Source organism: Loxodonta africana, chromosome 4, assembly GCF_030014295.1.
Source record: "Loxodonta africana isolate mLoxAfr1 chromosome 4, mLoxAfr1.hap2, whole genome shotgun sequence".
NCBI classification, from domain to species: Eukaryota; Metazoa; Chordata; class Mammalia; order Proboscidea; family Elephantidae; genus Loxodonta; species Loxodonta africana.
Window position 1 is genome coordinate 88,654,936 of NC_087345.1, and position 13,076 is coordinate 88,668,011.

Genomic DNA, 13,076 nt, shown 5'->3' on the forward strand with positions numbered 1-13,076 from the left:
GGAGCTGGGCTGTCCTCTGGCCGCCGCCATGATGACCCCGTCACGTGACGGGGGCGCGGCGCTGAAGTCCCGCCCCTGCTCCGCCTTCCTGCCCCACCTCGGGCACCGAAGACACTGGGGAGGGGGGTTAAGGGCCGCGCGAGAGCTGTTGTCGTGCCTGGTGTGTTTTGTCCCACTGGCCTTCTGCAACACCCTCTCCTTCGACTCGAGGACGCCTTTTGGGCCACCTCGAAATAAAGGCGCATTTTCTTTCTCCCTCGGTTCCGTGGATTAGAGACCGCAGCGGTGCGCGGGAAAGATGTCCGCAGTCCCGCAGAGCTAAGTATCAGAGCGTCCTAAAGAACATCGCCACCCTGAACAGACGGGCTCCTCGGTTTTCTTCCTCTTCACTGCAGTGACCTCCAGGCAAGATGTCAGTATGGCCTAGACACCTGAAGGAGGCAGTGTGGTGTAGAGAACTTGGACTCATGCTGTGTAGACAGACTAAGGCTCAAACCCTACTCCTGCCGCTTACCAGCCGTGTGGCCTTGGGCAAGCTAAATAACTTTTCAGTGTCCGAGTTTCTTTGTCTGAAGCCATAGGAGAGCAGAGCCCAAATAACAAAGGCAACATAGGGTAGTGGTTAAGAGCTACAGCCGCCAGGCTCCATTCCTTCCTTCTGTCACTTACCAGCTGTGCTCCCTTGGGAAAGTTAGTTAATCCCTCTCCAGCCTCGGTATTAACTCCTCAATATTATCTCCTCAAGAGCCTCCAGTGGCTCCCATCTCACCAAGCATAAAAGTCAAAATCCGTATAATGGCCCACAAAATCCTACTTCATCTGGCCCTTTCTCTGCTAGTGCTCTGACCTCATTTCCTACCAGTCTCCCTCCTACTCCTACTCCATCTATACTGGCTACCACCAGGGCCTTTGCACACATTGTTCCCTATAAGGTTCATCTCCCATACACCCACATGGTTCCCTCCCTCATCTTTTCCAGTTCTCTACTCAAATGTCACCTTATCAGTGAGGCCTTTCTTGGCCATCCTGTTTAAAATAGCAACACCACCATCTCCAATACAGTAATCCACCTGCTTTCCTCACAATGCTCTATTTTCCTTTGCTATTTTTTCTTCATAGCACTTAACAGCATCTGGCACACTATATATTTTGTTTATTTCCTCTCTCTCCTCCCTACAGGTTTTTATCTGTTTTGTTCACTTGCTGACTCCCCAGCACTTAAAACAGTGATGGGTGCGTAATAAATATTTGGTGAATAATCAGTGTAAATTACTTTTAAAAGTGCCTCATCCATGTTAGCTGTTAACATTTATTGAACAGTTATTATATATTTAATCTTTTTGTGGAGCCATGGTGGCGAAGTGGTTAAGAGCTCAGACTGCTAACCAAAAGGTGGTCCAAATCCACCAGCTGTTCCTTGGAAACCCTATAGGGCAGTTCTATTCTATCATATAGCTATGAGTTGGAATTGACTCGATGGCACACAACAACAATAACAATAATCTCTGTGTTGGAGCCCTGGTGGTGCAGTGGTTAAGAGTTTGGCTGCTAACCAAAAGGTTGGCAGTTTCCAGCTACTCCTTGGAAACCTTATGGGGCAGTTATGAGTCAACATCAACTCCAGGGCAACAGGTTTGGTTTTGCATTTTAACCTCTGTATTAAGAAGTCCTGGGCCAAACGCTGTAGATAAATTATCTCATTTAACTGTCACAACAACTAATAAGGCGTTTTTGTTGTTGTTAGGTGCCGTTGAGTCAGTTCTGACTCATAGTGACTCTCTGTGCAACAGAACAAAACACTGCCCGGTCCTGTGCAACATGCAAGCCACCACAGTAAGACAAACTGACAGATGAGTGGTGGACTAATAAGGAAGATGCTAATATTATCTCCCAGTGTTGGAAAGGGTAAGTAACATGCCCAGAGTCACATGGCAAGAGGTAGAGCCAGAATTGGAATCCAGATTGTTGAGATTCCATGTTCATGTGGTTTCTGAAAAGATTAAATGAGTTCACCTACCTGTGCAGGTAAATGTCTTTATACTAAACTTTGGCCTTCCATAACTATTAATGACCTCTTCCTGGGTCATAAAGAAAAAAACAATTTGCACTGGTCTGCTAACCTAGAGGTTGGCTGTTCAAACTCACCCAGCAGTACCATGGAAGAAAAGGCCTGGTGATCTCTCTGCTTCCATTAAGATTACAGCCAAAAAAACCCTATGGAGCAGGTCTACTTTGTAATACATGGGGTCACCATAAGTCGGAATCTGCTCAATGGCAACTAACAACAACAACAATCCTGAGTCATGAAGGAAGATGGTAGGAAGCCCTGGATTTACATCTTGATAAATACTTTCTTATGATAAAGTGAATAGCTGAGATTTACAGCCTACAAGTTTCAAAGTGCCTTCATCCTAGCTGGCAAATTTCTAGAGCATCAAAAGGAATAATAATTCCCATGCTTTCATCTAAAAACACTAAGATTCAAAAATTATGATTTCCACAAGGTCACTCAGAAAGTGATGGCATGGTGGACCCAAATGCCTTCCTTCCCAGTCCTGAGCTTTAGCCCCTTGAACTCATGACACCAAATTTCTCAGTTCTTGGTGGTCTTTTCTTTGGGGTGGGGGTCACCCTGCATGGAGGCAGGAGATGGGACAGGATGACCTTGCATTCCTTGGTTTCTGTTTCCCGGGAAGGAGAGCAGTTTTCTCCCATTACTGAGGTACGTTTGCTAAGAAGTACCTGCCAGAGACAGACCAAAATCAAGATTACATTATTTTGGATTATCTTTGTTTATTGTAGAACTTATTCAAAATTTGCTTCCCTTGGCTCCTCAGAACTGTGATGCACAGCTGGGAGAAGTACTAAACCAAAAAAACCCCAAACCCGTTGCCATCAAGTTGATTCCCACTCATAGCGACCCCATAGGCCAGAGTAGAACTGCCCCATAGAGTTTCCCAGGAACGCCTGGCAGACTTGAACTACCAACCTTTTGGTTAGCAGCAATATCACTTAACCACTATGCCACCAGGGTTTCCAGGGAAAAGTACTAAGCGTGAGAAATTTGCCATTGGAGGACTTCAGGGGATAAATGGCAGTGTCCAAGTGCAATCCATCTCTGGGACATACTTCCAGTAGAGGGCAGGGAAGGCTGGGATCTGTGTGGAGGGAGCCACAGATGAAGTCCTGGCTTGCAGAGCAGGTGGGAAGAAGCATCATTTAATACTTTTATTATGACAGCGTTCAAACATACACAAAGGTAGAGAGCATTGCTCTGTGAATCCCCATATACTCATCACCCAGATTCCACAATTACTAAGATTTTGTCACTTTTGCTCCTTCTGCTCTTTTCTTTTTGTCCTTTTTTTCTTGGCTGAAATATTTAAAATTAAATGTTATTTCACTTTATACTGCAGTATGCATCTCCAGGAAATAAGGACCTATTCTTATATCACCTCAAAGCCATTTTTATGTTCAAAAAAATCCAACAAATTCCTTGGCATCATAAATACTCAGTCCATAATTGAATGTCCCCAACTGTCTCCAAATGCCTTTTTATAGTTGGGTTGTCCAAATCAGGAACCAAATAAGGGCCATGTCTTAATCATCTAATATGGCTGTAACAGAAATACCATAAGTGGATGGCTTTCACAAAGAGAAATTTCCTCACAGTAAAGTAGGCTAAAAATCCAAATTTGAGGTGTCAGCTCCAGGAGAAGGCTTTCTTTCTCTGTTGGCTCTTGGAGAAGGGCTTTGTCCTCAATCTTGCCCTCGTTGAGGAGCTTCTCAGGCTCAGGGACCCTGGGGTCCAAAGGACGCACTCTGCTCCCAGTGCTGCTTTCTTGGTGGTATGAGGTCCCCAACTCTCTGCTTGGTTCTCTTTTCTTTTCCATGTCCCAGGGAAACTCCCTTTACACTGGATCAGTGAGGTGACCTGAGTAAGAGTGGTGTTACAATCCCACCCTAATCCTCTCAACATAAAATTACAACCACGAAATGGTGGACAACCACACAATACTGGTAATCATGGCCTAGCCAAATTGACACATATTTTTGGGGGGACACAATTCAATCCATGACATTCCACCCTTTGGCCCCCCAAAAATCATATCCTTGTAACATGCGAACCGTGTTCACCCCATCATATCATAGCAAAAGCGTGAACTCCAAGTCCAAAATTCAAAAATTCCTCCTCATCTGTGAAATCTAGAATACAGGTTATCTGCTTCCAATGGTACAATGGCAGGACAGGCACAAGCTAGACATTTCCATTACAAATGGGAGAAACTGAAGGGAAAGAAGGCATAACAGGCACCAAACAAGTCAGCAGAATACCTGACATTAGCTCTCAGAGCTTTGAAAATAATCCTCTGTTCTCTGAGACAATTTACACAATAACCCTGCCCTCCAGCCTCTAGGTATTGGCCATACTCTCTGGATTCTGAGTGGAGGCCTCTCGGCCCTGGGCTTCAGCTCCACCTTCCAGTCTCACTGGGACTGCAACACAGCTCCCTTGGTTTTAGGCGCACCATTCTCCTAGTCCATCTGAGTGGCAATTCCACCCGTAGAAACACCAGAGGCCACGGCTGCACCCTTTGTAACCCCTGAGGTCATAGTCATACCTTTTGAGATTGATGCAGCTCGGCTTCTTATGTTGTCTCTTTAGCTTCTGCTTTCTGGTTCCTTGGCCTCTGTGCTCTTCGGACCTCACGCCCACATCTGCCCTGCTGTGACAAGTGTTCCAAAACTCTGTAGCTTCACTGATAATTGCCCAGAGGCACCCCACTCTGCTAGGAGGCTTCCTGCCCACAGGCATTCAGCTCTCTCACTCCGTTGGTCGGCTCCAGCGCCGGTCTCCTGGTTCTGCTGCTGCTGGTTCTCTGTTGTTGCTGCTTCTCTGCTGCTGTTGCAACTCCATCCACTCACAGTTTTGGAACTACTTCTACATTTTAGGTATCTATTAGAGCTGCACCCCACTCCTGGCACCAATTGTCTTAGGCGGGGTTCTCTAGAGAAACAAAACCAGTAGTGCGTATAAATATATGTAGACATTTATATTAAGGAAACAGCTCACTTGACTGTAGGGGTTGGAACATCCTGAGTCCTTGGATCAGGATAGAGTCCTTTCCCAATTCACAGAACTGCAGAAGCTGGTGAACCCAAGATGAGCAGATTGGAGAGCAGAGATCCTGCTCACAGGTTGTGACAGTTGAAGAATCCCCAATGCCAGCAGGCAAAACCACAAGGTTTCACCTGAGTCACTTAGCTGCAGGAGCTGGTGAACCCAAGATAGGCAGGTTGGGGAGCAGGATTCTTGCTCACAGGCCATGAAGATCAACAAATCCCAAGATGGACAGGTAAGGTGCTCACTCAAGTCCCAAGAACCAGAGGTCAGACAAGAGACAGCTGCTGGATCCAGAACAAGCCAACAACCTCTGTAAGGTGAGCAGGAAGGAAGTAGGCCGCAGAAGGCGGAAAGAGATGAAGGCTGAGGGGGCAGTGAGCCGCCATGGACCCCACCCCCACTGGTACCACTCAGCAGTTGCCATCATGTGGGTGACCACATATCAGATTTCAACAGTAAAGTGATCACAACATTAAGACACTGAGAATCATGGCCCAGCCAAGTTGACACACAATCTTAACCGTAACAGGCCACGTGTTCCATTTAGTAGTTATGTCTTTTTTTTTTTTTTTTTTTTTAACTCCCCTCTCACTTTTTTCCCCCAGCCATTGACCAGCTGAAGAAACTGAGTCTGTTTTTCTTTAGAATGAATGTCTCACATTCTGGGTTTGTCTGGATGTGTTTGCTTGCTTCCTCGTTTTGTCATTTAAATTGTTCCTCCATGCTCTGTATTTTCTATGTAATGGAAGTTAAGTGTAGAGGCTTGATTAGATTCATTTTAGGTTTTCGTTTGTCAAGAGTCCTTCCTAGGTAATGTCGAGTGCTTCATATTGCATTCCATCCAGAGGCACATGGTGTCTAGGTATGCCCCTTTTAGTGATGCTAGGATTCATCCGGGGGGGTAAGGTGGTGACCGCTTGATTCCACCATTGTAAATTCTCCATTAACCACCATCGTTGGCTTTGCCCATTGATGATTCTTGCTTCAATCATTTCATTAGAAATTGCAAAATGATGATTTTTCTAAATCCATGTTCCTTCCACATTTGTTAGCTAGACTTCTGTAAATAAGAAGTCTTCTTGATCAATTAGAGATATTTGGTTACCCTGAAATGTAGTTTATACAGGACAGGCAGCACAAATGCTTAATTCTTTTTCTTTTTAATTGCCAATTTTCAGAATAGGCATTTGGGAGAAGCATCATTTTTAAAATAAGGTTTGAGGGTTTTAAAAGGTCTAGAAGAGCTGAGCAGGGATGGGTGGCCTGGATAGTGGGTGGGGAAGGAGTGGCTATTCTAGTAGCTGTGTCCAGCCCTTGTTCCCTTCAGCACATGAGCTGCACATGGGGTAGACGGACACTGGAAGCTTCAGTGTCCTGGCCTTTGGGCAGCAGTGAGGTGGACATGACACAGGCTGGCTGTGCAGACAGCTGTAGGACCCAACGAGTGATAGATAGAGATGTGAAGCCAGATATAGGGAGACAGAAAGGAAGATGGGAAGTGAAAAAAAAAAAAAAAAACAACTAGACATAGAAGATAGAAAGAGAGACAAAGACAGAAGGGGAAACAGAAATGGAATAGAGAGCAAAATGAACCCAGAAGCAAAATAGGACAGAAAAGCAGAGTGATACAGGGAAAACCAAATGAAGACAGGGATTGAGATAGGGAAGAAGGCAAGAAAAAGACATGTTACATTGATTTTAAATTAGAAGGGAAAATAGATAGAAGGAGAAATAGAGGGATAGAGAGTGGGGAGAACAAATGCAGAGACACAAGCTAGGTAAAGGCAGAATGTCCAAGTGACGGACTGAGAGAAGGAAACAGAAATGGAGAGTGAAATAGAAAGAAGGGAAGATTAACAGAAATAGGAAAGAACAAAAGGTCGCAGAGAAGGAGGCTGAGAAAAAGAAGATTGAAACAGACTAGTATAAGAGTTAGAAACCCTTGTGGTGTAGTGGTTAAGTGCTATGGGTGCTAATCAAAAGGTAAGCAGTTCAAAACCACCAGGTGCTTCTTGGAAACCCTATGGGTAGTTCTACTCTGTCCTGTAGGGTTGCTGTGAGTTGGAATTGACTCCACAGCAATGGGTTTTGTTTTTTTTTTTTTGGTTTTTATGTGTGGATGAAATAACTGGGAGCCTGAGTCAAGGGTTCCTAGCTTCCCTCAGTCCCCAAGCCAGAGGAGCATAGATGTCTCAGATGGGATTATTGCTGTAATATTGAGGTCATGAAGCTCAGAGAGCTCTCAGGGATTTGAAAGGCAGCTGTCCAGCTACAGAGCACCAGGTTCTGAGAAGCTAAGGACTGTGAAGGCTGTCAGGATATCTGAGGGGAGGGAGGATCCAGGAACCCTCTGCTCAGCCTCCTTTTCTGGACCAAGGGCCACAGACCTTCTTTGCCTGATTCAAGGTGAGAGGTCAGGGTCCAGAGACTCTTGAGTCAATCAAGGAGATGGGCAGAGGTCCAAGGAAAGAAGTGGCCCCTGGACAAAGGACCCCCTAACTTCTCTAGAGGAGGAGACCATTTTATCCACGTGAGCTGCAAAGGAGACTAGCAAAGAAGGGATCTCCAAGGCGGCTGACTAGAGGGAAAGAAATGGCCAACTTGCTCACCTTCAGGGGCCATGGGAAAGGCCCTGAGAACATTTTCCATTCCAGAAGTTGCAGAGGAGGAGGTTCTGGAGCCACCGGACGCTTGCCCAGAAACTAACTTCAAAGCACATGCCCCTTCTCACCCAGCAGGGACAGAGGCGGAGGCCAGGGGGCTGTTCACAGCCTGCTGCCTCTACCTGCCTCAGTGAGGGGTCCATCTGGAGCTGCTGTTGCTTCAAGCCCCATCTAGCCTGCCTCCCTGCCCTTACCCCCACTCCCCATCGGATGAGGGGTGGGTGTGGGGAGGTGGGAAGGACTCTGGAAACTGAGAAGGCAGCTACAGAAGGGCTCTGGGAGACTGATAATTTCTCAGGGGGGCAGCAGCCCTCCTATACTATCAGGCAGCACCCCTGAGAGGTGCGTTGCCCCCTGAAGCAGCAGCTGCAGTGGCCAGTGGAGCCTGGAGGGCCCCAGGCAGCCCCTCTGCCATGGCCACAGCTGTCGCTGCAGCTGTCACTGCAGCCCAAGCGGGAGCTCGGATAGGCAGCTCGGCCCTTGGGGCAAGGGTAAATGGGGCAAGGTGGGAGGTGACTGCAGGTCAACGGTGGACTGGCACAGAGAATGCAGGAGGTATGGGGACCAACCAAGGATGGACAGGCAGGGCAGGGAGGGCAGAAGCAGGTGCAGGGTGGGCCAGGAAGGCTGGGACAGGAGGGGCAGGTAGCTGTGTGAGAGGGACAGGCAGTGCAGGAGCAGATGGGAGGGAGACAGGCAGGGCAGGGGCAGGCACAGACAGAGTGGAGACAAGACAGGCAAGGAGAGGCAGCTGGTGGGCTGTGCCCAGAGAGAGTAGGAGGCTGTTGGAGGGCAATTTTCTTGTTGCGAGGTCCCACGCGTAGCCCCAAAGAGAAGTCCATTCCATTCAGCTGCAGGAGCGGCCAGGCTGGGGGCTAGGTGAAGAGGAATGGGGAAGAGCAGGAGGGGCAGACTGTGGGGGCAGGGACGGGAGCAAGATTAAACCTAAGACACGCTGAGCCTTGCTGATCCTGCAGGGAGCTCAGCCCTCCCCTTCCAGGCCTGCCTAGCAGTGCTTTCCTGCTACCCTCCCCTCAACTGAAAACCCTCCAACCACACCAGACCAGAACTTGTTCTTCAAATATGATGCGCACTTTCATGCCTCCCGTCCTTTGTTCACACCGATCCTTCTGCTTGCAGTGCCCTATTTCTCTTCTCCACCTCGCAAGGTCCTATCCCCTGGGAGGCCTTCCCCTTCATTCAATCAAAAAGTATTTCTTGAGCCCTAGGCACCTGCCACCTGCCTGGGTGAGGCTCCCCACCCATCACTCTCCAATCCTGATGGGCAGAACTGCTGTTTCAGGCCCCAAGCAGCCCACGGAGGGGACTCAGGGAAGAAGCAGGGGCAGCAGCAGCAGCAGAAGAGCTCTGGGAGACTGATATTGGTGGCAGTAGGCAGGGGAGGTGGGATGCGTGAATTCTGGGAGTTTCCAGGTATGGGGATGGGGGTGCCTAGCTGTCCCTGGAAGACTAGCAACCAGTCTGGGTGGTGCAGTGGTTAAGAGCTTGACTGCTAACCAAAAGGTTGGCAATTCTTCGAATCCACCAGCAGCTTCCAATTCTACTCTGTCCTATAGGGTCACTATGAGTCGGAATCAACTTGATGGCAACGGCTTTGGTTTTTTCGTTTATATTACGCATCAGGCACTGGCCTTGGTAGTGGGCAAGACAGCTACATGTCCCCTCTGATGGTGTTTCTGCAAGAGAGAATGGTGAGGCAGGGTGGGGGACAAAAACAAACAGGTAAACAAAGGAACAAATTAGCTTATTTCAGGGCATTAGAATGGTTATGAAAAAGCAGAATGATATGATAAAAAGTGACTCAGAGAAAGATGAATCAGTCATCGAGGACAGCTAAACAGCCCCCAACAGTCTGGTCTGACAGCCATTTAGCACTTTGAGAGAGAGAGCGTCTATGAAGCACTGCAGACAGAGGGAGAGCTGCCTGAGGCTAGATGGAGTCCTGAAGGTTGGGATATGGAGAAAAATAAAACTGAGACAGGCATAAGAAGTGGTGGAGGCTACTGTGTAAAATGGGGATGATCAGGGAAGGCATCACTGAGAAGTGACTTTTTAGTGAAGACCTGAAGGAAGTGAGGGAGCCGGCGATGGAAATTACTAGTGGAAGAACATTCCAGAGAGCAGAGACAGCGAGTGCAATGAGAAAAGGGGAGCGTAATAAACAGCACAGGTCAGAGAGTAAGGCAGGGGCTCCATCACACAGGGCCTTGGGAGTCATGGCAAGGAGCTTGGATCTTATGCTAAGTAAAAAGGGAAAACCACTGGAGGGTTTTAAGTAAGAAAGCGTAGGAGTCTTCTTAGTCCTACACCTGCCCCTGGGTAGAACGTTCTGCTTCCTGTGTAATTGGCACAACCACTTTGGAAAACAGTTTGGCATTATCTGTTCCAGTCGAGCCTGTACATCATAGACTTTGACTCTTAGTTCTATATCCCAGAAGAACTCTTGTCTGCGTGTACTGGGAAACATGCAGCAATGTTCCTAGCAGTATTGTTTATAGTAGCCCAAACTGAGAACAGATCCAATATCCATCAGCAGTAGAATGAAAAAAAAAAAGTGATATATTCGTGCTATGGAAAACTATGCAACAATGAAAATGAACAAAAGAAAGCTATGTGCAATAGCTTGGCTATATCTCCCAAACAAGATGTTGAGCAAAATAAGACACGAAAGAGTAGTACAATATTTCATTTATATGATCCTCAAAAACAGGCAAAATTAAGCAATATTATTTAGGGATACATGCATAGTTTCTGACACTATAAAGAAAAACAAGGACATAATTATCACAAAAGTCAGACTGGTGGCTACCTTTTAGGGGAAGAAGGGAATTAGGAGCTGGAAGGGACACATGGGGAGCTTCTAGAGTACAGGAAATACTATTTTTTGATCTGGACGGCAGTTAATTCCGGTTTATTCACACTGTTCATAATATATTTATATTCTCCATACCTAAAGAGAAAAGTACTGCTTCTTTCTTTGCTCCATAGCACCGTGTTGAGATCCGTATCCTGAAGTTTGACACTTCCTAGTCCATACACCTGCCCTTCCCACCAGACCTTGAAGACAGATGGCCACCTTCTATGTATTCCTGGCACCTATCAGTGCCTAGCATACAGCAGATGCTCAATAAAATTTTGCTGAATTGCACTGAATTAAATCCCAAAGTCTCTCATCCCATACAGAGGTAGGCAGGTTCAGGAAAAAGGGCGGAAGTATATTGCGGTGAAGAGAACTCAGGACCACCAAGACCTGGATTCCCATTTTAGCTCTGTTGCTACCTAGCTGTGTGATATTGGACAAGTCACTTAACCTCTCTGGTTCTCAGTTTCCTCCTCTGGGAAATGAAGATGATAACTGCTACTCTCTGAACTGCTATTTGGATTCAATAAGATAATATAATACCTAGCACAATGTCTGGTACATAGTAAGTACACAAAGGATAACTTCCCAATACCACCCCACCCCAGTCTCACATCTTTTCTTCAGAAGATTCCACAAGAACAGGCAGCCAAACATCAAAGATGGCCCCAGAGGGTGGGCTCACATCCTTGGGTCCTCTAGGGCTGGAGAGGAGCTGTAGTCTGACAGACAGGGAGATTCACTGAAGCTGAACAGAACCCAGGCAGTTGGTGGGAGTTGGCAAGGGAGGCAGGACACCCAGGTCCTGGGAGTTTCCACGGAGGGGAAGTCCCAGGTGTGGGTGCAGGGGTGCCAAGCTGGCCCCACCCAACACCCTGGCCCCAGGGGATGTGGGCACAGGGAGGAAAGTGGGTCAGAGCAAGGCTGGAACTTAACCCCACTGGTTCCATAACCTCTTTGCCAGCTCTGGAGGAGGTGCAGCCACAGAGGGCCTGCTCCCTCCTCTAAGGGACCTCAGTTCCAGGCCCCTCTACTTTCTCCAGACCTTGTGTGGAACCTTAGTGCCTGGGCAAGAAGAACTGGAAGTTCCCCAGTAGACAGGGAAGAGATACCTCCCAGATCCTAGATGGAGGTTCTGTGCAAACAGACTGCTACACCCACACACAGATTGACTGGCAGACACCTTAAGCACTCACCTCACATACACTCCAGGCAACCTTGCAGGCAGACAAGCTTGCTCCAGAGAGTAGGACAGGTCAGGGCTGGGGGTGGGGCGGGGGCCGCGGGGAGGAGAAGGCTTTTCTGTCTGGTGAGGCTCCAGCTGGGCAAATGCAGGAATCCCTCAACTAGGGGATTCGCCAATTTGGGTCCTTGTTTTCTGTGGTATAATCTCAGGGGCTGAGCCTGTGGATTGCCTCTGTTTACCTTTCTGGGGGAAGAGATGAAGGAACAGGTGGAATCATTCCAGGTGTCCCAAAGTCCAGCTTTGACTATTTGGAGGTGTTATTATCTTTCCTTTGTGACATAGCAAAATCCAGCTGAGGAGCAGGAATAGAGGGTCCCTCTTTTTTCTGGGGGTCAGAGTGGCTGAGTCAGGACCCTGACACTGGAGTCTTTGCACATACTCTTCCCTCCCTTCTCTCTACTCTCTTCCTCACTTTTTTCCAGGAGCCTTTCCTGATCTCCTGGCTGGGGAGAAATCCTACCACTACCCAATCTCATGACACCACATGTCTCTCCACTATGAATATCTCAGCTGCAGTTTTGTGGATTATTTGATAACGTCTGACTCTTCTACCAGACTGTAAACCTGCCAGGGCAAGGACCACACCTGAGTTTTCCCGGGGCCTAGCACAGTGCTGGAGCCCTGGTGGCGCAGTAGTTAAGAGCTACGGCTGCTAACCAAAAGGTCGGCAGTTTGAATCCACCAGCTGCATTCTTGGAAACTCTATGGGGCAGTTCTACTATGCCCCATAGGATCACTATGAGTTGGAATTGACTCAACGGCAATGGGTTTAGTTTTGGTTAGCACAGTGTTTGGCACACAGTGAATGTTTAATAAAGATTTGTTGAATTAATGAATGGTGTATGTTCCAGGAAGACATTCCTAGAGTTGTTTAGGCTAGTTCTGGGTTTCAAAATTGAGGCCTTGTTCTGTAGTCTGATCTGGGCAGCACTGGGGCTGGTAAGGACCTTCCACACACAAACTCATTCAGCAGGAGAGCCAACAACCTGGCAAGCAGCAGAATAGGCCTGACATAAGGGTTGGAGTTGAGCAAGTACTGGGGGCAGGGTTGGCATTAGCCTTGGCATAGCGCAGGCCTAAGGGGAGGAGGTGGAAGAGGAGGGGAGGAAGGGAAAGAAGACCCATGTTGTACAAAACATGTTTTCATCACATGCTCCCTGG

At 47.7% G+C, this 13,076-nt stretch overlaps 1 protein-coding gene and 1 long non-coding RNA gene across 3 annotated transcripts; one reads left to right on the forward strand and one right to left on the reverse strand.

Moving 5' to 3' along the window:
* The first annotated feature begins 86 nt into the window (after positions 1-86).
* On the forward strand, positions 87-11,870 carry LOC135231202 (uncharacterized). Of its 2 annotated transcripts, none has more exons than XR_010321842.1 (3): positions 87-412; positions 1,745-5,442; positions 10,798-11,870. It is a non-coding gene; the product is annotated as an uncharacterized LOC135231202 (long non-coding RNA). The 2 variants fall into 2 exon arrangements; XR_010321841.1 differs by lacking the exon at positions 10,798-11,870 and having other exon boundaries at positions 1,745-1,905; positions 5,140-5,653.
* On the reverse strand, positions 6,683-11,961 carry LOC135231201 (uncharacterized). The gene has a single exon (XM_064284165.1). The coding sequence runs from the start codon at positions 8,628-8,630 to the stop codon at positions 8,103-8,105; it is 528 nt and encodes a 175-aa protein (XP_064140235.1). The 5' UTR covers positions 8,631-11,961; the 3' UTR covers positions 6,683-8,102.
* Between the last annotated feature and the right edge of the window lie 1,115 nt (positions 11,962-13,076).